The sequence below is a fragment of the Felis catus genome, chromosome C2 (assembly GCF_018350175.1).
Source record: "Felis catus isolate Fca126 chromosome C2, F.catus_Fca126_mat1.0, whole genome shotgun sequence".
Classification (NCBI taxonomy): Eukaryota; Metazoa; Chordata; class Mammalia; order Carnivora; family Felidae; genus Felis; species Felis catus.
In genome coordinates, this window is record NC_058376.1 from 31994707 (window position 1) to 32020515 (window position 25809).

Consider the following 25809-nt stretch of genomic DNA (forward strand, 5'->3'; position numbering starts at 1 on the left):
CATTTCCTTAATTTGTGCGATGAGGGAAAGAGACAACACACTAGAAAGGGGTTGGGGGTGCTCAAGTATCTGATGGAACCTCAGGATATTTTGGTACAATGTATGGTCTGAAGTAATATCTTCAAGCTGGAATTATGTTGCTTTGGTTTTGCTGTATGGGAACGCTCAATAATCCATGTAGAAGGATAAAAATGTATGTTTTAAATAAAATATAAAATATTTTTAAAAAAGAAAAAGAAACGAAATAGAGACAAAAGTTCTCTCAACTAGTGATGTCACATATACAAAATTTAAAGGTGACTCAGAAACACATTTCAACACACATCTTTCTTTCATGAGTACATGAGTAAAATAATTTGTCCTTCTTTTTCACTCTAAAGAAAAAGAAAAAAACTTTAAGCATAATATTTCATGCATTCAGGCAAGAAAAGTTAAAAAAGACACAAGCTTTTTCTCAACTTACTCAAGGAATAATCAACATGCTATGCTACCTAGACTTGAAAACAGAGTGGACAGGACTTGGTAACACTTTTGAGTCCTTAAAGATAGTGTCTTTTAAGTGACAGGAAGAAAAATTTAGAAACTACAAGAGAGAGAACCTAACAAACAGTAGCAATAGAATTTTGCCAAATAAATGAATGAATGAATGAATGAATAAATAAAACGATGTAGAAATAACTTACGGGATAACTTGTGAAAATAAATTTAATATTAGATGGATACAGTTAAAATCAAGCCTTATTTAAAGTCAAGAGACTACAGGAATGATTCTTAAAGATTTTCTAGTCATATTTTTAGTAATTTAAAATTCCTTAAACATCTCAAAAATATCTAATGTTAAAACAAAAAAAAATTACTATGAAGCAGATCATTTAAAATTTAAATGCTTATATGCTTAAATGCTTTTCCTTGCTTATAAGTTTTACCAGCAATCAAGCCATAGGAGTTGAATCTTTCATTAATTAAAACCCAGTATGTTCAAGAACTTCCAGTTGATGTGTTTGCATATCATATCAATAACAAATGATAATTGGAAAATAGTTCATAAAGTTATCTAAGAACAACATCTAACACAGAAGCTTCCAAAGCATCAGAGGTTTTTGAGAGGACCCTATCCTGAATGATCATTTAAGCTTTTAACAACCATGATTATCAGGAAATGATGTCTCTTACCTAAATGAAAACCTGCCTGTCACAATTTAACCCTCCTTTTTATTCATTCTAATTTCCATAAACAAATCAATGCCATTAATATCCTCCATATAAAACCCCTTTACTCACTTGAGATAAGTAATCATCCTGAACTTTCTCTGCTCAAGAATAAATGATAGAAACTTAAGTTGTTTTTTTTTTCCCCCAGATTTCCCCTTTCTCCATATTCCTCTCAGGGACAGGTCAAAGAATTTTCTTTCCATACAGACAGCAGGGACCTTCCATACGATAATCAGGGCCCATTATTGTCCAGTTAGTTAGGTCCAGAAACAATCAGAGAAAAGCAGAGTAGTTTGAATCATGTTCATTCATTATCCTCTGAAGTCTGTGGTTTATGGGTGGCCTCTCTCCTACACTCCCTAACTCTTGTCAACTTCTTTTCTTTCCACTTTAAAGGCTAGGAGCACCTCTACCCCAACTCCCTTTTCTCGTTAAGAAAGGAAAAGCCTGTCTGTCTCTATCTCTAATAAAACAATAAAACTGTAAAATGTTAGCACTGGAAGTGACCTTAGAACTTATCAGTCTAACCCTATCCTTTTTGCCTGAGAAAATGGGAACTTAAATTGTTAAATACCTTTCTCAAGGTCACAGATGACTAACCAAAGACTGCCTTCCAGGCTTTTCGACTAAATTCAAGTCTCTGTATACATTTTCCTACTGGTTAACTGGTTTGGGGAGAAATATATGCAATAGGACATAAAATGTATTTGATTTTACGTTTAAACTGTCATAAAATGCCTAACTTAAAACCATCACCACTAAAACCATTACTGCCTACATTTAAAAACTTTCTAAAGTAATTCCTCATGATACTAAAAAATCTTTTAAGAGTAGTTAGCTACAGTTTAAAAAAATATGGAAAACCAACAGGTAAGAAGACAGTAGGCTTAAAACCTCTTGAAAATTCACCGTTTTGGAAGAAAAAGTAATGTGATCATCTATTAAGGGTGAGTCATTTTTAATGATTTCATCACCTGAAATCATTATAAACTGAATAAAAGAATGCTCTTTTGAAAAATAAGAACAAATAATATTTCTACACAGTTACTTTTATGGTAAATATGTTAAGTAGGAAGTAAAACAAACTTGAAAAGTAAATAAATATTTTTAAGAGATTAAAACTTGCTATTTTTTAAACATGGCGACACATGCACATGATATATTCCATCTGCAGTAACATCTCTAAATTTTTTTTTATATTGGAGGAAGTATGCAAAGGGGTGAGAGATTAGAGAATGTGACACAAGGCTGAGTTTACATAAAAAGCACACTGCTTCAAGCTAGACTGTATTTTCTGAGTGGCACGAAAGGGAGTTATATAAAGCCTAAGATATATATAAATATATATACACATTTATATAATATATAAATATATAATATATATAATACATAAATATAATATATAATACACACAATACATATATAATATTTATATACTATATAATACATATATGTGTATATATATTTATAGGCTAATATATAAATATATACACATTTGTATACTATATAAATATGTAATTCATATAATATATGGGGACTATATAATTACATAACTAAAATTTAATATATTTGGAGGCATACAAATATTACAACCTTGACTAATACTTTACTTAAAAAAACAACTCTAATTTAGGGATAATTTAGCCCTTCTCTCTCTCTCTCTCTCTCTCTCTCTCTCTCTCTCTCACACACACACACACACACACACACACACTTAGAATAAGAGACTTTCTTTCTCTTTTGAATGTGACATCAAAGGGATCCCATTATTTACTTTAAAATCTTGTAAAATGCATACTATACTGTTCAGACAATAATCTTTAGGTATAAATGAGAAGGTAAGAGAAGCAAAAATGGAAGCAATGAAGGAAGGGAGGAAGGAAGTGGGGAGAAAGAAGGAGGGAGAGGAAAGGAGAGAAGGAGGAAGGGTGGTGGGGAGGGAAGGAGGGGGGGAGGGAAGATTTCTTCTATCTGCTTGTCATATACAGGAGACAAGAGTCAGATGATAAATGTCTGAAAAAATATACAAAAGCTAGAGAAAGGCTCTTTTTTTCTTTTCTCTTTTCCTTTTTTTTTTTTTCTTCCATTTGAGAAAATAAGGTAGCTGTAAGATACTTAAGTCTTCAAATTAGGTCTAATAAATATAGGGAGTAGCCAATCTTGATAACTACTTAGGCCAGAAGAGAAGAAGATAATGGGCCTAAATAATAGCATGAGTGACTTAGGGAAAGTATAGAAAAGAAGCAGTTAACAGTAAAGGTCACTGAACCATGAATTGGTTGCCAACTGTGATGTCTCCAGAGGTCTTTAAAAATGGGATTTATTTCCATTTGGCCACAACAGTTTAGCTATAACCCTGTCTGGTAAAGGAATAGACTAGTTGACTCTTAGAGGGCTTTCTACGCTATGATTTTTAAGAGTATGGAAATTCAGAGGCAAAAGAGGACAATGGATATATCCCTTTGGGAAATATTCCCAATATTATCCCTTCAGATTATGTATATACAAACACATACTCTACCAGAAAATGTCCTCAAAAATATTCTTTTCAGTTAATATTACCTTAAGTTGATGAACTACTTTATACAAATAGCTCATATGATAAATCCAGAAGATAGCAGAAATTCCAAGAAAGTATTTGCATAATTAACACAACAATATGATTAAGATTTTGACATATTCACACCAAGATCTCAAGTTTTGAAGTATCATGATAAATATGTTCATGTTTATCCTTATGAGTTATATAAAGTATTATGATTCTTCATCGTTAGCGATGGGCTATATAATTATTTTGAAATGTAATGACAGAAGACTGCCACGGTATTTGGGTCTAAAATAATGTAAGTATTCTAAATTCCTAGAATGATGCTATAAAAGATTTCATGGTTAAGCAAATATATCTATGGTAAAACCAATCCTATTAGTAAACATCAGAGAAGAACAGCTTTCTTGAGTGTGCTATATGGAATTCTGCTATTCACAGATACTAGTTTTCATCATTAGTAACTCAATTCTAATGAATCTTTAAATTGATGTGATTTTTTTCATTCTCCCATATAGTGCTTTTTGAATAGCAGGGCTCAATTAAGAAATCTGACAGCCTAGAATTGTAAATACCACATCCAGAAGAATATGAATGAATGAAGTAAAATAATGAGTTACAGGATTCTTTGGGGAAGAAAATACATTTTTATTAAAATAGAGGAACACTCAAATTTTCAAGTAATGAAGCTATCTACCTTTGAACTGACAGAACCCAGTCACTGTTATGTCGGAGAAATTATATGCACAGATACTCATGAATGATAATATCTCTAACAATTAAAAACATTCAGGATATTTTAATACTAGGTATGATTTCTTTTGGGGGAAAAGATTGAGTTTAACTTAAAAGCCTGTCATTATGTCTTTCAACTTTTCAGACATAAAAATAGAGTGATTAAGAGGGGAATTTTTAGAATATATTTAATAGATACATAAAATACTATGAACTTTTCCCCTCACTCAACTATCTCACATTATTTGTGGATCACTGGTCAGGGAGACAATTGTGGTTGTCACAATTGAAGGGTGATGCTACTGGCGTCTAGTGGAGAGAGGCCACGGATGCTGCTAACCACCCTATCATGCACCAGACAGTTTCTCACAACAAAGCATGAGCCAGTCCCACATGTTACGAGTGCAGGGCTGAGAAATCTTGCTACAGATTATCTGTTCACCTGAAAGTTTAACAGAAGAGTATAGAGTAATTATTCTCCCCCACATGTGTACAAAGTACCTTGCACAACCTCTGATGTATCATAGATGCTCAGAAAAAGTTAATACTTTTCCCCTTTCCCTTCCATTTCTAAAAACAAAAGGCCCTACTTTTCTGAAAAGCAGTTATCAAATGGTACAACTTAGTTATGTGTCTACGAAAGAGTCTGAGATGGAAATGTAACTACTTGGGAATCTATGACAATGTGTGTATCACCAGACAGGATCTCAGGAGCATAGCTTGATGGTAATATTCCCTAAATTAATTTAGAAAGCCAGAAACCTGGATCCTTCCTCTCCCTCCTCCTTGAGATGCACAATTCATTACCAAATTCCATAGCTTTTATTTTATAACAATTGTCCATCCCACCTCCCTCTTTCTAGCTCCATTGCCACCACTATGGCCCCAGTTTCTCAACAGTGGTCAACTGAACTACTGCCTTGATTTTTTCCAATCCGATTGCACAATATGGCTAGAGTGCTTAAAAACAAAACCAACTAAATTAACCTGATTATAGTATGTTTTTGCTTAAAATCCTTCAGTATAGTTCCACTGCTCTTAAAATGGAGAACAAAATCCTTAACACGGTCTTCTCACATCACCTGTCCCCTGTCATCTCCCTAACCTAGCCCCACAGACCTTCCTTCTGTCCTTGAGTATACCATGCATGATCTTACTCTGGTTCGATTTATCTTGTATCCCAGGATCCCCTCCCCACCCTCCCACTGCTTTACCTACTCAATTCCTTTTTACCTTAGCTCTCAGCTCGAAAAAAACCATCGTCCAGAAACTCCCTCTAAATGTGATGCTAAATCTTTTTAGAATGCCATATATTCTCAGAGCAACCTTAATTTTCCTCCCAGAGCACTTACTATAGCTTAAAATTACACATTTAAGTAATTATTCTGTAAATGTCTATCTCCAAGCTAGCCTATAAACTCCATGAGAGTAAGCATTTAACTATTTTCTTCGCCATTATTTCTCTAGAACTTACCAAGTTGAGAACATCACTCACAATGTAATATCTACTGAAAGAGTAAACCCATGACAATAATGTTCCCATTGCCCAGCTGAAAGCACTTTCTCCCTCCCTGGCATATCTGTATCTTTACAAATCTATTTTTTACATTCTGCTAATTACTGTTGCTATTTGTGTATATCTCCCTTCTTCACCAGCTATAATAAGCTCCGTGAAGGCAGGTCTCAGGTCTTAGTTATCTATGTGCCCTTTACAGCAACCAGCATACTATTTTGCATATAGAAAGTGCTCCAGTGTATACAGAAAAGTGCCAAATTTGAAAATTTGGAAGCCTATCTTCAAATGGCATATTTCATAGAGGGTCTCGAGTTGGGGTACATAATGGTATAAAGATAAAATTACTCCACTGACCACTGAAACAATTCTGTATCAAGATCCTCTCCAGAATTAACAAGGTCTCCCTGCATAAATTACATAACCTTTCTACATCTCAGTTGAGAGGGATCAGTGTCAGCTAACTATGTGTCAGATCACACACCAGAAACCCTCACAGCAGCTCTGTAGGAAAGTACTCAATGTGCCAATTTGCAAGAGGAGGGAAGTGAGGATTAAGTACCTTTCTTTTTTTGTTTGTTTTTTTTTTTGTTTTTGTTTTAAGTTGATTTACTTATTTTTGAGAGAGAGAGATAGAGAGCAAGTGGGAAAGAGACAGAGAGAGAGAGAAAGAGACAGAGAGAGAGAGAGAGAGAGAGAGAGAGAGAGAGAGAGAGAGAGAATCCCAAGCAGGCTCTGCACTGTCAGCACAGAGCCCGGTGTGGGTACTCAAACTCACGAACCTTGAGATCATGACGTGAGCTGAAATCAAGAGTCGGGCGCTTAACTGACTTAACTGACGGAGCTACCCAGGAGCTCCAAGATTAAGTAACTCTCTTAAAGTCATACCTCAGGTAAGAAATGGGGGATTGAAATTCAGGTCCTTTCAGCTCTTAAAACCTTCCCTCTTTTTCACTACATTGAATGACTTCTGTGTTGAAATAGTTAAGCCTTATTCTAATGTAATTTTGGTTCTGTTTTGGCCCCACGACCTAAACCAAATAACTTTTAATAAGAAATTTTTCATAAAGGAAATCATCAATCATCAGAAAAATGAAAAGGCACTAATTAAATGGGAGGAAACACTTGCAAATCATATATCTGATAAAGGGTTAATTTCCAAAATATACAAAGAATTTACACAACCTAATAGAAAAAAAATCTGGCTAAAAAATGGGCAGAAGGTTGGAATAGACAGTTTTCTAAAGAAGACATACAGGTGACTAACAGACACACGACAAGATATGCAATATCATTCACCATCAGAGAAATGCAAACCCAAACCACAGTAAGATATCCTCTCATTGTGTTAGAATCGCTGTTACCAAAAAGACAAGAAATAATAAGTGTTGGCAAGGGAACCCTTGTGCACTGTTGGTGGGAACATAAATTGGTACAGTCACTGTGCCAAACAATGTGTAGGTTCCTCAAAAAATTGAAAATAGAACTATCACGTGATCCAATAATTCCACTTCTGTGTATTTACCCAAAGAAAACAAAACCACTAATTGGAAAATATATATGCACCCCATGTTCACTGCAGCATTATTTACAATAGCCAAGATAAGAAATCAAACTATGTGACCAACACTGGATGAATGGATAAATAAATGTGGTATAAATACAATGGAGTGTTATTCGGCCATAAAAAAGCAAGGAAATTCTGTCATTTGAGGCAACATGGATGAACACTGAGGGCATATGGTAAGTGAAATAAGTCGGATGAGAGGTAGACAAATACTGTATGATCTTACTTATATGTGGAATTTAAAACAAACACACAACAAAAAAATACCAAGCTCACAGCACAGAGAAAACAGATTAGTGGTTGCTTGCGGCAGGGGTAAGAGGTAGGAGAAAAGAGTGAATGGGGTCAAAGGTACAATTTTCCATATAAATAAGACCTAGGGATATAAAGTACAACACAGCAATCACAGTTAATAATACTGTACTTAAAAGTTGCTAAGAGAATAAATCTTGAAAGTCCTCATTACAAGAAAACAAATACCATGTATTAATAATAATAATAATAAACATACACCATTTTGTATGGTGACAAATATTTACTAGATTTCTCATGGTCATCATTTTGCAATATACAGAAATACCAAATCATTTTGGAATATACTTGAAACTGCTATGTCTTCTGTTGATTATACTCTAATTCAAAATTATTTAAATACATGATTCATGCATTAATACATAAAATTAACATAGATATAGAACTATTCTTCTCAGATGTGAGCAGGTTTCACATATGTAAGAAGGTTATGAGGGGGAAATAAACCATGTTATATTTTATATTCTCATAGAAAATCAAGGTCAAGGCGGGCTCAGTCAGTGCAGCATGCAACTCTGGATCTTGGGGTTGTGAGTTTGAGCTCCAAAAATAAAAAAAATAGATAATAAATAAAATCTTTAGAAAAAAAGAAAAACAATGTCAAAACAGCCAATTTCATTTCTGAAAAGTGATGTGAATGCACCCTTTTAGGACAACCACTGTAAATGCCAAATGTATGTAGTCAAGTATCAAATGACACAGTCACAGTTTGCTATATGACAGAGACATCTCTGACTTCAGTTTCCTCATCTGTAACACAGAGCCAAAGTAAATAAGGCCTTAAGTCCCCATCCATGTTTAACACTCAAAATCTCCTCAACCTAGCCCAGTAAGTTTATAACTTAACATTTATTGCCAAGAAACTTAAATCAGGCCAAAATTACTTATTTTCAATTAGTATATTTGGGGGGAATAGAAAGCATAAGGAAAACACAAGAGGACACTTTATCTCTTTACTAATGACCTATAAGAATACAGAAATACCTGTTCCACCATCCACAAAGTTACCTTTAAAAGCACTTTTGTAAAATGGCCATATCTATCAGTTTCAATTGTGCAATGCTTTAAGTTCTCTCCTAACAACATTGACCACACAAAATAAATGCCCTAAAGCTAAAGCTAACTTTAACAACCATTTATGGATTTTCCCACCCTCATCAATCTGTTATAAAGCAATTACTCAGCTGTATTTTGTCTTATACCTATTTTAGTATTTTCTACAGGTGTGTTTACACTGGCACATTATTTATCAAGTCCTGAGAATAATAGTTTAAAAGCAAGTTAAAGTGCTCATGGTATTTTAATCAGTTTTGCAAACTCCAGGCAGGCATGATATTGTAAAGTAGTAACTTCCTATTTATACAAATCTTTAGAAACAATAAAACAAAAAGAAGCATATTATATTTTCAAATTACTGAAATAACATTTAAAGGACACCAGCTGCTGCATAATTGTAAATTGCAATGATTCTAATGATGACCCTGATGTTTGGAATATGCTAAAATGATTTGTGAATCTACAAGAACGTATACTGTTAGCATAATTTACATGGTGTCTACCCATAAAATATTTAAAATGATAGCAAATAAAAAACTAGTACACAGGAATGCAAAAAAAGTCAAATTTTCAATTATCTTGCATATTTAATTTATCACTGGGTTCATCATTTTATATTTTTAAGGTATATTTCTTTATTTTGAGAGAGAGAGAGAGAGAGAGAGAGAGAGAGAGAGAGAATGTGAGTGGGGGAGGGGCAGAGAGAGACAGAGAGAATCCCAAGCAGGCTTAGTGCTGTCACCACTGAACCAGATGCGGCGCTCGATCTTACAAACACTGAGATCAAGACCTGAGGTGGAATCAAGAGTCAGATGCTTAACTGACTAAGCCACCCACGCATCCCCGGGTTCATCATTAAAAAAAAAAAAAATGGTGCCCTGAATGTCAAATAGTCTACAATTATTCTCTTCATGATTTTTGAAAGGATTTTTTTTTAAATAACCTCTATACCCAACAGAGCTCAAACTCACAACTCTGAAATCAAGAGTCCCACACTCCACCAACTGAGCCAGTCAGGCACCCTTGATTATTCTCTTTTAAACAAGAATTATCTTGGGGGCGCCTGGGTGGTTCAGTTGGTTAAATGCCCAACTTTGGCTCAGGTCATGATCTTACAGTTCGTGGGTTCAAGCCCCATGTCAGGCTCTGTGCTGACAGCTCAGAGCCTAGAGCCTGCTTCTGATTCTGTCTCCTTCCCTCTCTACCCCTCCCCCACTTGCAGTCCGTCTCTCTCTCTCTAAAAAAAATAAATAAATAAACTTAAAAAAAAATTTAAATGAGAATTATCTCACTTTATGTCCTAATAATTCTAGATAGAATAGACTATATCAATATGAGTTGCCTCACAATTAATTAACATTAAATGATACACAAAATACAATATCACAAAATAATTCCATGTCTTAAAGTTATGTGAGATTATTAGCAATGAATGTTTTAAAATGAGCTATCCATCAATGACTAGAGCAAAAAAAAGTAATTTATTTCTCTAAATTTCATTCTCAGAGTGAGTAATTCAGATGGTATAGATTCACAAAACTCTATTACATATTTCCAAATTGATGCCATTATTTCAGAATGTAGGTTCCTAAAGACAGTCGCTAAGTTTTATATCTATCTATATAGCTGGGTGAAAAGAAAACCTCACCAACTATTATGTAGATGGATAAATCACAGAAAAGCTCCAAAGATAATGGAAGGCCCAAGATGTGCTATTTACTAGTATGGTGCTGTGTCATTATTTGTCACAGAATCATCTTATGTATCAATTATTTCTTGAACCTGACTGCTGTACTTATTTCTTCAAATACTCGCTTGGCACACACATTAAGAGAGTGTTTCCAATTCTCGGTAGGAAGGCCATGTGGAGAATGCTTTTCCTTTGGGTTAATGTTTAAGATTTTATACCAGTTTGTTTGAAATAACTGAAAGCAACCCAAAACCTTCATGAGTAAATGAAAGAAATCTAAAAGAATGTCACATCTTCAACAGTCATTAGGGTTAAAATGGCTGTTTCTGAAAGGCTATGAGAACACAAGAAGTTCTTTACTTTATCCTTCCTACAAAAAAAAAAAAAAAAAAAAGGAAAGGAATCATAGGCCATAATGCTGCTGGGTCTCAATCAAATCCAACAGTAGAAAAAAACCAGCAGGAGTACAGCTTGGCGTCCTATTTACGCCAGTGGATCAGACAGCTAGGCGAGGGAGGTATTCTCACAAATCACTCTCTTGTTAAATTCTGTAGTGGGACTTCATTAAACCTCTTGGCTGATGGCATTTTACTTTCAGCCGGTTCACAAAGAGCTCAGCTGGCAATACTCATTCTTTAAAAGTCTCCACTCACACATTGTCTTTCTTGGGATTGCTTTTTATAATCGCAAATCTCTTTTTCTCATCAGCTCCTCAAATCTTCTATGGGTTTTTTTAAATCAGTATTTTAACTACAAAACAAATGACAACAACAACAAAAAAACGACAAAAATGCCATGACAAGTCCTATAAGGGAGGTATTTTGAGTAAGGCTTTTGGCTTAAGCATTAAAAGTAGCAATACTTACGTACAGGAGATGGTAAGTAAATACAACATGGTGATGTGCATGTATGTTTTGTTTATATACACAATATATACACATAAAATGTCCCCCATGCTCTAAAGTACTGTTTCCTACAGCACCACTGATTTTACCGGACCTTTATGGATTATTGCCATATGACATGAAGAATTGTTCCCCAAAGAACCAGTCTGCTATACCTTGTTAGAGTCTGGCAAACATGTCACACACATATCAAGGTTCTCAAAGTCATCAAGTAAAGCTTTGGGGGTCTTAGAATATGTGTTTCATCAAAATGTTGATGAACTCACAGTCCTTAACCAGGATCTTGGATTATCGTAAACCTAACTTGAACCTAAAAAAGGCCCCTTGACACTATTAGTTTTGGCTTTGACTCAAATAACCACGTTAATGGTCAGAAACAATGTACTATTATGCTGCCGGCTTTTCTGAAATCAGCAATTTAAGCAAACTGTTCCAACAAATGATTTAAATGAAGTCTACATCAAAGAAAGGAAATTTAGGACTGAAGGGCCCAGTTTTTCTCTCATTACTTCTTTTATGCCTAGATATCATACAAGCTCTAAAAAGTCATATGACTCTTACAGAAAGATCTCATATGCTGATAGAAAGCTAAACATAGTGAACCCTATTTAAGGAAACTACAAATTTACAAAATAGGCTTTTTTTTTCCCCAGAGAGTTTGTTTTTTAAGTTTATTAAAGTTTATCCCCTACTACTGGCAGTAAAATCCACAGTAAGCTATATTGTTTTAATTTTACCTACATTTTAATTTTACATTCTGAAATAATTATCTAGTGGTCTATTAAAAAAATGTCACATACACACAGTATGTTACAATGTGTGAGATTAACACAATGTGGTTGGGTTATCTTCAAAGCTGTGCTGTACATCTGAGAAAATGGTGAAATGCACAGACACATGCAAATACACATTTCTTTTAATGGATTATGCCTTCTGATCTATTTTCAAGACTATCAAAGTTCTAAGTTATATGGAAGCTTTTAGTGGAGACCATCTATCCATTTTTTTTTTAAATCTCCAGTTAATTGTTCCAATATATAGACTATATTTATGAAGGTTTTCAATAACATGCATTCTATCAGGAAATTTAGCAGCATTAAATATACCAGGATTGATAATAATTATGTTTAAAGATCAAAGGGTATCATGTAAATTATGGATCTGTTTAATCAGAAAGGCCAAACTTATTATTTGGGTTGCAAACACTAACCAAATACACATAATTAATACAAAAAAGTATTTTTAACTAAATGCAGATTTTTTTGTATTATACTTCACTTATCCATTGATGCCTGAAGAAACTAGAATAAAAATTAACATTTTAAACCACAATTATAGAAACCTTGTTTATTGAAAAGTGTTTATTGTGTGCCTATGTAAAATATTTTAGGAGACACACATGTGACTCAGACCTTAACTCTCTTTATACAGCTAGGGATAGGCAGCTAAGAGCACTGAAGACATATGAATTTTTTATTCTGACACATGAAGACAGATCACTGAAGTGAGCACCCCCTAATCGTCATCCTTCATATCACCTAGTTTCATTGAGTATCTAAATGGTTCACACAATGTGCTAAGCATTTCATATCTATTAGCTCACTGAATCACCCACAGCAATCCTATGAGGTAGATATTTTACCACTATTTTACTAATAGGAAAACACTGTGAAATTCTTTTTTTTTTAAATGTTTATTTATTTTTGAGGGAGAGAGACAGAGAGCAAGCCAGGGAGGGGCAGAGAAGGAGGGAGACACAGAATCCGAAGCAGGCTCCAGGCTCTGAACTATCACCACAGAACCCGATGCGGGGCTCAAATTCACAAACCGTGAGATCATGACCCCAGCCGAAGCCAGATGCTTAACTGACTGAGCCACCCAGGCACCTCAAGACTGCAATTCTACTCTACAGAATGCTTCCTAACAGTAGCAGGGAAAAAAAAAAGATGTCACCTTAAAAGACTGTCCAAAGAAATATTAAGAATTAATTTTCAAATATAGATCTCAATCCTAAGGAGCCACTGAAAATTATCTTTGCAGAAAAAGAAAATGCCCACCAAACTCTACATTAATCAGCTACCAAAATACTCAAATCTCTATGGAAAAAATAAATACTACCGAGAATCTGATGGATTTTTAATTGTTTTGGAAGGAGCTGATGAGAAAAGTAGTCATAACAATTGCTCTTCCATAAGCACTTCATAATACTCAAATCACTTTTATGAGCATAGAAACATTTTGTTAATTATTATTTTATCTGCTATCAGTTCACTGATGTTTACATTATATGTATATATATTTTTTTCAACAAAAGAGAACACTGAAACTCAGACAAACTGAATGACTTTCCCTTGATTAACCCATACAGAAGATGTGATATGAGCACCAAGGATGCCCCGAAGACTGAGAAGACAAAGTGAACACAGTGTTCCTCTAGGGAACTCAGAGTCATGTGGGGCAAACACTGAAATGCAGCAAGGGCAGCAAACAGCACCCAGCAGGTACATCAAAGGGGGGATCCCTGACCTGCTCATGGGTGAGGCCTGTGTATCATGCTTCCTTGAGGATGCTTACCTGAGCTGAATCTAAGGAAGGAGTAATTAGCAAGTAGAAGACAGGGCAGGTAGAGGATAGGGCATTTTAGACCAAGGGACCAACATAAAAGCCCGGAGGTAAGCCACATGGTGGTAGTGCATGGAAAAAAAAAAGTAAATAATGGAGTGCTCCTTCACTGAAGGGAGTAGTGAGAGGGGACTGAGTGGCCAAGAGGAGCACTATTAAGTATCTTGGGTCTTACCCTGGAGAGATGGAATCATGACAATGTTCAGATTTGTGTTCTAGATGGATGAACCTGTTGTTTGGAGAATGGGTTCCATTGGGCAAGATGGAGGCGAGGAAACTGATTAGAAATTAACAGACGACAAAGGCCTGAATGAAAATAGTGATGTGAAGGTGAGAGGGGTGGTGGGAGGGTTAAGAAGTATTTAAAAGGCAAAAACAAGTAGGATTTTGTGACCACTGACATGGGAGAAGTGTGTGAGTCAAGCATGACCCCGACCCAGCCCCTGAGCTAGCTATCTACTGGCATGTAGCTGCCGGCTGTCCTGGCCTCCACTGATGCAAACAGGACAGAATTCACTTTCTGCCTCCTTCTCTGCTCCCATTTTCACTGCATCACTATTATTTCCTGTGAATTAATACTCACACTCTGGGTTAGTAGAAATCTGAAAGCTTAGACAAGCCTCTGACAGCTGCTTCTTGTTTTACTGAAAATTATAACTGCTCTTCAATTCCTAGTTCATTGGGGCACTAAGTAAGGGTCAATCATAAACTGTAGCGCCCGAGATATTTCAGCAAAGCTGCTTGTTTGAAGCATGTGGTTCACCAGCAGCAAGGAGAGAAGAAGCTCTAGGAAACATCCCATTAGCAGCAATTAAGTCGGCCAAAAGACAGTGTGGGTCTTTTTTTTTCCTGCCTTTGTGTCTCCCTGGTCTCATGTCAATCTCAGACTTTAAGGCTCAGCCTTCCAGAATCTGTCAGTGGCTAATCAATCCTAATGAGGAAGCACTCTCTTCCTTCATTGCATAGTAGGCATAAATACTTATGGGAAGCACCAGACAACTAACAATTCTTCAGAATGGAATTGAACGCACATCTTTTTGATGATTCATTTGAATATTCCTACTGTGCGCCAACAATAAATTTAAAGAGACAGCAATGTCATTCATGGTACCATATATTATCACTAAAAAAATAAAACAGGTGACGAAATTGAGAGAATGGAGTCATTTCACACCAAAGGAAGAAAAACGGACAAGCACTTATCAGAAAAGAGCTGGGATTTCACAGAAATCCCACTCGTCTGGGAGCAGAGCATCACCTGGTTTAGAGATGTTTGGCATCTGCCTTTTCTTTTAACAGAGCTGCTGCTGAAAGGGCAGAAAAGCAACTGTTTCTTGAGCTTCAAAGAATAACTGGTCCCTGTGAGCGGTCTGCAGAGGAGTGCAGTGAGGTGTGAAGTAAGATCTAAATGTCCAGCTTCCTGTGTCGGACTGGCCCAGCACTCAGGGCTAAGGGAAAAGAGGGGGCTAAGTGTCTTTTTTAGTTCCTATTGTAAGACAGACAAACAAAAGTGGGATTAGATTTTCTTAATGGTTCAACTCAGCAAAGATAAAATGTGATTGCTTGGAGAATGGCTGGGGTATGGAAGTCTGTTTTCAGTCTGGTTTCCTGTGACAGACACAGTGATGGGAACATGATCATTCTGGTGACAGAGTCACAAATTCACTTTGGAAATAAAATTGTGACAGTAATAATAGCTGCTTTATCTATAAAGTTGCAAAGGGAGTGGAAAGATTGATAATGCCCTCAAGTTTGCCTTGTTTAAGCAATGAATATCACTGAAGCAAAGAATCAGACAGACTCTTAGAGGCAGAGCACAGACTTGGATATGGGAGAAATGCGGAGTTTAAACTAAACTGTGTGGCCTCATCCTCTACCTTTCCCTCGGGAGAGCACTCCTCAAAAATGGAATTATTTAAAAAGTTATCAACATGATTGTCTTCATAAACATATAATTACTCATTTCAAAGGGCTTGTTATTAATCCTGTAGTAAGTAAAATTATTTTTCTTCCTTTATTTTTCATTTAGTGCATTGAAGCTGTATTCACCATGCTTTTCCCAAAGGCTAACTTCAACCAAAGTGAATGTATGTTGCGGGGGAGGGAGAGGGGGAGGGCGGGGACTCACTTTTTAAATTAACCATGAATTGGTTCACAAATAAAAGCCAGTAAAAAATAAAACTTAGCTATCATGTGATTTCAAGAACTTCAGGGTCCACCTGGCAAACATCTAACAGAGGCCTAATAAATAGGTTTAGATTACGATAGTAAAATAATATGAAACAAACCTGTGACCATTCTCAGAACACCAAGCAGAGGCATAAATTTTAGCTCTTTCAATGGCACACTGTTTAAAAACCTGGCAGGGAGCCTCTATGCATCTATTTTGTTCTGGTTAGATTTTATATTTTATAGGTATGTTACAACCTATGAAATGGTTATTAATACCACAGTATATATCTTTTGCCTTCAAAGATGGGGTCATCATACAATATAAAACACAAGTTCAGAAGAGAATTCGTTCCTACCAAGACAAAGCCTACAATCCTGACACTTGTCAAATTGAGACATTAAAGTGCAAATATAACAATGCAATCGATCAAAACTGAGATGACATTAAAAAGATGCCTGATGTTTTGTGTGTATTTTAGGTTCACAAAGAGAATTCTTGAGGAGGTGTGGAGACATTATACACATGGAAGGAAAGTAGGGGCAGACACACATTAAGTATAAATATAACAACATTGATGTTAGTTTAAATTTATAGATAACAAAACAAATGATTCCACTGAATAAGGGAATATTACGCTAACTGAATTTTCTGGTTAACTGGGAGTTAAGCGGAAACACTTTTCTGTTGTAATCATTCCAAACAGTGTTATTTCACCATTTTTATTGGTTATATAATAGACATTAATTATTTTTCAAGAAAATCAAATTACTGCAGTCTTTGCGTTTCATTCTGACAATCAGTTTCAATGATATACCAAAACTGACATGCAAGTTAAAGGAATCTGGATATTCTTTTTGAAGAACTGCCTAAATATTTATGGAGCCCAGGCTGCACATATTTTTAACTGAAAACTTCTTTTTTTAAATTTTTTAAAAGTTTATTTATTTATTTTGAGAGAGAGAGCAGGGAGGGGCAGAGAGAGAGGGAGAGAGAACCTCAAGAAGGCTCTGCAGTGCCAGCATAGTCTGACACAGGGCTCCAACACACAAACCGTGAGATCATGAGCCAAAATCAAGAGTCGGATGCTCAACTGACTGAGCCACCCAGGGACCCCGAAAACCTCTTAATATTGACAAATTTTATTATATTTGCCTATTTCAAGAGTAAAATAAAATCTGCTATGTTATAATCAATATTTTGATTTGGCTCGATAACTTGGTGTTTGCCTGCTCCAGAAGAAGTAATCCATCCAATGTCACATTAAGATATGTATGTGGTATAGGTCTTAGGGGTGCTGTTACTTGCTAATAACAGGGTGTGACCTCATAGTTTCTTCATGGGTTGATTGATTAATTGAAGCTTCCAGGTGGTCATAAAGAAGAATAAGTAGTTTTTCAGAATATGACCAGGTCTTGGAAAGAATTACCAGGAAACACCCTATTTTAAGCAAAGGTAATCTGAGGTGCTGAGAATCCAAATGATTGGAAAACATAACAAAACAACAAATCCATCGAACATAAAATGTAATCTTTTTGATGATTTCTATTGCCTAATGGTCATTATTTTCATTAATTTATCTAATTATTTTGCAAAAGTTCAATGTAAATCTAGCACCAGAGCTTTGATGGCACACACACACACACACACAAAACCCACTTACCAAAAAGGCCAATAAATTTTGTTTCATAATGAAAATGTAATACTTTATATTTGAGAAGAGTTTTGAATAATTTTACATCACAAATTATCATGACTATATTAGTTCAATTTCTCAATTACAATAGCAGAAAAAGAAAAACCCTATCTGTCTAGAATTATCTGAACAGTACTAAATAACCAATAATTATTAAAATAAGCAATAAAGCTATCAATATGAATTGATATGAACTAATATTAATATGCTTCTTAGTTACAAAACATATACTTTGTAAGACAATATTTTAAATAATTTTATATATAATTTAATCCTTATAAAGGCTCTGAGGTTGGTATTACCATACCCATTTTATACACGGGGCAACTGAGGTTCAAGAAGTTTAAATCACCTTTTCTAGGTCGCACAGTTAGTAAATGATAGAAACTGCTAAATTCTGACTCTAATGTCTATGCTCTTAGCTACACAATTTTTTGTAATACATTTCTTCCAGCCCTGATAATACCCAAACTCTAAAGAAAAATTTTAAAGTCCTTTAATTTTTTTTTCAGTTCAAGTATGTCTTTATTCCAGGGATTCATGAACTTGCTTGTTTAAAATAAAAATAAAGGGGCACTTGGCCAAAACAGTTGGTAGAGCATGCAACTCTTGATCATGGGGTCATTACTTAAAGCCCCAGGTTGGGCATGGAGCTTACTTTCAAAAACAAACCAAAAAATAAAATAAAATAAAATAACAACTTTCTGTGTTCAGACACAGATTTCTTGAATTAGGTTCTCCAAGGGCATTCCAGACAGGTGGTGTATTTAATAAGATTCAGTAAGTATAGATTTGTAAGTAAGCTCAGATAACAAACTTCAGATAAGTTTAGGACACTCTGCCTAGTCCTAGGTTTAGCTCTAGTCCCTTTCAAACACAGTCTACTAGGCAGCCATTGTTAGATGGCCGTATCTTCAAATTTGATCCAACAGAACCTAACTGTTAGCATTCAGAATCAAAGCCACTGGTAGCTTTCTGAATTTACCATAGGATGCCCTTATGATATTTTTACCACTCAAGCAGAAGGTTGAAGTCCATATTCATATTTCAAATTGGAACAAGTATTTATTAGATAATACACCTCCTATATGTCCAGTACGATGCTAACCACTATGAAGACTATACTAGTACAAAAAACAGGATAATTCTTAGAAATAATATTTAAAGAATATATACAGGTAGAATTTCCAAGAAAATAGAATTGGGATTTCAAGAAAAAAAAATGGAAAGAAAGAAGTGATTCCAAGTCAAGTTTATTTTTTAAATGTTAGAACTAATCATATCTGTACTGGGGATGAAATCCAATGGTCACCCGTATTTAAGAATTTTTTTTTCCAGTAACTTCTATCTGGAGAACAAAGTTTTGTTGCCCAACATCACCTCCCAAAATTAAATACTTATTGTATGAGGGTAAAGGAAAGGAAGATTATTTTTGAGCCCATGCTGACTCCAATAGTTCCTGTTAAAAATGAACCACAAATAAAATATAGAAATCAAGAACTACACTACTGAATTTCTTATTATCATTGTTTCCTGCTATCAACTAGATTCATTTGAAATTAGTTTCCCTTGTAGTACGTAGTATTTTTCTGTATTCAATCGCGAATGAAGAAAAAAAAGTACAACTTCTCAAGTTTCCTTTGAAAAGTTTCCTGTTTTTTTTGATTAGTTATCTTCTGCAGTTGGGAATCATGTTACTTTCTTTAGCATTTTATGTATATTATTCTAGAATGGTTAAAGATATTTTAACAGTGATGTTAATATGCATATTTTATTTTAATATTTAAATAAAAGAATGCCTTCTCAGCACTATACAGATATTTCATAAGTTTATAGAAAACCCAATGCAATTGAAGTAAAATATTCTAAACTCCCAAAGTAGTTTCTGGATCTGATCATTTGTACCCAATTTCCATTGAAATTCAGGCTTAGGGAGTAAGAATTACATATGGAAAACTTAAGGCTGAATTAGCTTTGGACTTAGTTTAAAATTACAGGAAGAAAAAAAATTAATAAAATTGCAGGAAGAAAGTCTATTTTGATTTCAATGTCCACTCTACATACAGGAAAATGGTATTATTATTAATGAAAGCATCAGACTCCTGAGGTAAAAGACTTTAAAACATAAAGTGAAACATATCTCTTTGACTAATGTGATAGACAAATCAACCTCCCTGTCACCACTGTCTAAAGAGAGATACACCTTTTCATGTCTTGTCTTATCCTGGGCTCCTTTTACTCCCTCTGGGGGGCTTTTGAACTGGGATTTGACATCTCTTAAATTTGTGCTTTTTCTAAACGTAAAGGGGTTTCCTTTTCTTACAGTTTTAGTCTTACACGGAGTTCAAGTCTAACTCAGATTAAAGAGAAGTAGTCTAGGCCTCAGAAATTCAATGTTTGTTCTTGATCTTTTCTTTTCCCTTCTTTCCTTTTGTTTTTATGAGGTTGAGCTAAAAACCCCAAAGTGGGACATAATGGCTTTACAGACAGAAAATATTCTTTCTTCTTTTTTTTAACTGTAAAAAGCCCACAAAACTCTTTTATAGAAAGCCCACAACAGAAACACTCCTCAAAAGGCACCTTTTTCTTCATAATAGCCTTAGAGGAGCCAGTGTTCAGAAAAGATGACAACTCCAAGTGTTGCTAACGTCAGACCCAGAAACAAGCTGTGGTTTAGGGCCCAAATCCCTGTTTACTCTATACCCTAGTCAAAACACAGGGGGAGGGATTCACCAGCAAAGTATGTTTTAAAGGTCATTGTCTCTCAAATTCCGCAATAAAGAATTTGTCCCTAAAAAGAAAAAAAAAAATGGGAGAGTTCTCGGATGAGACACAGTGAGAAATAATCGGTATGGCATCATGAAGAAAGGAGAACAGGGATCATGAAAATAAGAAACATCTGGATAATAGATACGAAGGAAGTGAAAGAACCATTTCTGCACAGCAGTTTAAGATGGGAGTCCGGCGTTCAAAACTTGTAGCCATCGAATGTGGCATCCATTTGGGTTCAAATAACATCAAATAATAAATCTTTATCAGAATTAGCAAAGGGCAGGTGCAATTCATTCATTCAACGACTATTTACTGAATGTTATGTCACAGGACTGAAGGAACAAAAGAAAGTGGCAAAAGTCCCTACTCTGTGGATGGATCTTACATTTTAGAGGGAAACAGAATTCTCTTATTTTTGGGTTCAGAATTGTACAGACCCTTGAAAGCGCGCGGTCCGAAGGAATGGTAGATTTGTTTCCATTTAAAGACAAAAGTTTTCGTGGTGATAGCTGTCATCTAATTAAAAGATTAGAAGGGCTCTGTGTTTGAAGACCCAGAGATTTCAGGCACATACTCTCCGTAATTTTAACAACTTAATTCAATTTCCTGTCACAAACACTTACAGAGCTCCCATAGGCAAAACGATAACTTCTTTTAATTATGTTTGAAATAAAATATTTATATCATCATTTGAAGTCTATATTTAATGTGGACTACTCAAATAGATCATATTTTCTTCTAATATCAACATTATATTTCATAGGATATAAAAAAGCAACCACGACAAAAGCTTCTCCAAACCCTACCTTGGACAGTCAGAGTAGCTGATGCTTCCGCTTTTCCAACCATATTTTCCGCAACACAAGTATATGACCCCATGTCACCAGCCATCACCTTCCGAATTTTCAAGGTATGATCATCTCTGATTTCATATCTAGTGACATAACACAAAAAAGCACAGTTAAGTGACCTTCTACTTGAAATTCCCCTCATTTAGAAATATAACCCATCTAACGCATCAAATGAACAACATGCAACGTTCCCTTCAGAAAATTTAAAACTAAAGGTGGAATGTGGCATTCCTCTAAGCAAGCACGGAGATAGAAAGAACCTGTTTTCATATTTATGCTGGGTAAACAATTAAACTACTTTCTAAAAGAATATTTTGGGCAAAGTTGGCACTTATTCATTTGTTTCCTCAAGCTGCTGTCCCCAAACTAAAATTAACAGACAGTGACTATTAAATAAATTCTTATTATAGGTCAGACTTTGTTTTATAGGTTTCATCTTTTAAAATTCTTACAATAATTATGTAAAGTATTATAAAGTATCATCTACATTTTGCAGATGAGAAACTGGAGGCACAGGAAAGTAAGGTAACCTGTCTTCGGTTCTCCACTAGTTTAGTGGTAGAGTTGGTACCAGAACCCAGGCTCTTATTCTACAGTACATTTGCCATGACTCATCTTCTCTCCCCCTCAATATCGGGTTTCTCTTGAAGTTTTACTTCAATACTCTTTTTACTCTACATAATATCATGAGTTATATTAGCAACTGTACTTTATATATTGATCAGCTGCACAAACATTCCTAATCCCTATTTCACTGAAGCTCTAAATTCATAATCCCAACTGACTTATAGCTCGTCGTCGTATCCCACAGGTATCTCATATTTCATATGTTAAATACAAGTTTCTTTTCTTACCCCATTATATAAACCAACTCATCCTAATACAATCTACCTATATCTTCCTTCAACAGCTCTGTATCTAACAAATCATCCAATTCATCAGTTTAGTCTAAGAAATTTCAGTCCATCCATGGGGCACCTGGGTGGCTCAGTCGGTTGAGAGTCCAACTACGGCTCAGGTCACGATCTCACGGTTTGTGAGTTCGAGCCCCACATCGGGCTCTGTGCTGACAGCTCGGAGCCTGGAGCCTGTTCCAGATTCTGTCTCCCTTTCTCTCTGCCCCTCCTCCACTCACACTCTGTCTCTGTCTCTCTCAAAAATAAATAAGCATTAAAAAAAATTAAAAAAATAAAAGAAATTTCAGTCCACTATGGATCCCTGTCTGTAGCTCATGTTCCAGTTCAGGCAATCTATATCCCTTATCTGGACAAAAACAACAAGGGTGACCCTGCCACTAGATTTTCCCTGTATTAATGTAACACCCATAGTACTAAAATATTATTTTCTTTAAAAAGTAATCCTGTTCAGGGCACCTGACTGGCTCAGTCAGTAGAGCATGTTATTCTTGATCTCGGTATTAAGTTGGAGACACACGTTGTGTGTAGAGATTACTCAAAAATAAAATCTTTTAAAAAAAAAAGGAATCCTGTTCATTCTAATCCCTTTGATTCATCACTGTGTATGCAATATGATTCAAAATTCTTCAGTCGATGATACAAAGCCCCTGATAATTTGGCCCCTGTGTCTCCAACCTGATATCCCGTAACTTCTTGCTACATGCCCTATGAACTAGTTATGCTAAACTTTCTACCCCTCAAAATGTGTGATGTTCGTTCTCAGATTTAAGTCTGTGTTGTAATGTCTCTTTTCCTGGAACACTCTTCTCTTTGGTCTTGCTTTTTAAATTTAGACATATTTTTTAAGACATTGCTTACATGTCACCTTCCTTTGAGAATTCTCTCCTGATTTCCTACTCCCACCGGTCTACATTTTAGGTGGCAAAGGGTTTGCTATGTTATTCTGTATCTATCCTTACAAATCTCCTTTGGGAGCTCCTGAAAGGCAGAAACTATGTCTAAGCCACTGTAACCCCAAAAACCTAGTAAAGACTCAACACATGTTTGCTGAATGAATGAACAGACAGCTTAAAAACAATACCCGAAAGCTTCATTTCACTGTCTCATTCCCTAAGGCTGCAAGTGTACCTCTGCTCTTAGCCAATTTAAAGACTTGACAGATATCAAGACACTCTGACTTTTACTATTCCCTGGTAGTGTTGTAGCTAAGAAAATAGACTCTTGCTCTTTAAATTGGTTCATACCTGTATCTTTAATGTTGTACCTCCCTTCCCTTTCCTATCTACTCCCGTGCAAGAAATTACTATTAATTGTACTCTGAACAGAAGAGAAGCCTGTTTAAAAAATATCACATTTTACAAGGGGTCCCTGGGCAGGGCAGGGTCAAGAATCTACAGTTACTATGTTGAAACCCTCAGAGGAAGCATGACACTCTCCTGCTTCTGGCCCCTGAACAAAAAGTCTAGAAGAGACTAGTCTAATGGTGTATATGCAAGTGCTGGTCTGATGAGAACCACAGAAATTCTGAATGGATGAATTGTCCCGCTAACTTCTGATCAGTACCTGGATTTGGGCAGTTCTCCATCATCTTTCCTCCATCGTACCGTAGGCACAGGGTCACCTCGGGCCTCACATTTAAATTCCGCACTGTCGTCCACAGTTACCGCCAAGTTACTAGGTCTCTTTACAAACGATGGTCTCTCTAAAATTAGAAAAAGCCATCTCAAGATCAAATAAAGAGAAACAAACTAAAAAACCATCTTAGATGTTCAGTGAAGACGTGTATAATTTGAAATATTATTTACAAAATTATTCCACATAGTCCCCTTCTTCTAGAAGCCCCTCCCTAGGTTTAGGGTTTTCTCCCCCTTTTCCTCCCGTGTCTTGGGGACTTTATCTCAGGCTGCTTTACTCGTGTCTTCTCTCCTCTCCCACCCGCCCAAAATATTGGTCTACCTTCTAAAGAAGGTCATTTCTTTCTCCCTGTATAAAGATGCTGCAAAGTGGCAAGAGATCTACTGTACAGCGAGGAGATGAGATAAAATTTCACTTACCCAAAACCGTTAGCTCAGCCACTTCACTCTCCCGTTCCCCAACCATGTTGGTACCAACACAAACGTATTTGCCAGCATCACTTTTGCGGGTGTAAGTGATCATGAGCTTTCCTCCTCGAATCTAAAAAAAAAAAGTTGTACATGAATACCATTAACATGACTTTAGCCATGTTTACAAGACAGATATCAAAAAGCTGATGTGCAGCATTTGCTATATTTATAGGTAGTAACTTTAGGCAGAATGTGTACCAAATGTACAGTAGAAAAGGGGCAAAACATGTCTACTTACCTACATCTTCTTACACAGTTATTACATTCCATATAACAAGAAATTTGTTTATCCCAAGTGGCCAAGTTCTTTCATGTTATTTGGTTAAATGAAAACCGAAAAATTCTATGAGTAATTTGGTTAGCAAGTAGGAAAAAAAAAAGGAAATTCTTAACATCATATATGAGTGTAATTAATATGTAAATACACATTAGCTACAATTGATTTCAAGGAAGCATATTCTGGTACTAGAAGATGTGGAAATAAAAATGATCCTAATTACTTAATTTGTTAGAGTTGTTTTAAAGGAACATATCTTTAAAGATTCAAAACACCGCAGAAACTGACGTGTTCTAAAAAAAAATAATGTATGTGTTTCTGCTGCCCAAGGAATTTCTTGGGGACTTAGGAGGCAGAGACTGAACAGATCCCAATAAATCATCTGGAAAGTCATTTGGACACACTCTTGAACATTTAATTATTTGAAGAAGAATTAATTACAAATGTAAGCAGACTTCCAGTACAATAAATAGGCCGAAGTTAACCATGAATTAAGAGCGGGATGCGGAAATTGAACTATCTTTACTTAATTTAATATGCTTTTGGTGGAGAGTTGGGTTCAATTACCCATGAATATCTCTAATTCTCTGAACCTTAGAAAGGTTTTGTCAGGGATAACTTCTAGAATGTTTCTTCATGCAGGTTTTAACCTCAACCTCACAGTTATTCTGTACAGTGTACTGAAGAAAGAAGAAAGAAAGAAAGAAAGAAAGAAAGAAAGAAAGAAAGAAAGAAAGAAAGAAAGAAAGAAAGGAAGAAAAGGAAGGAGAAAAGAAAGAAAGAAAGAAAGAAAGAAAGAAAGAAAGAAAGAAAGAAAGAGAAAGAGAAAGATTAAGAGATACAAAACAGAAGGCAGGAAAGGAC

General features: G+C 35.5%; 1 protein-coding gene across 10 annotated transcripts in view; it reads right to left on the reverse strand.

Moving 5' to 3' along the window:
* Window positions 1–25809, reverse strand: part of ROBO1 (roundabout guidance receptor 1) — a 1129831-nt gene that overhangs the window by 87171 nt on the left and 1016851 nt on the right. For all 10 annotated transcript variants that reach the window (XM_019839543.3, XM_045036748.1, XM_045036754.1 and 7 more), the window contains 3 exons: window positions 24618–24738; window positions 24127–24265; window positions 21602–21729 (listed from right to left, as the gene is read on the reverse strand). In XM_019839543.3, coding sequence (XP_019695102.3) covers window positions 21602–21729; window positions 24127–24265; window positions 24618–24738 — 388 coding nt within the window. The remainder of the gene's footprint in view (window positions 1–21601; window positions 21730–24126; window positions 24266–24617; window positions 24739–25809) is intronic.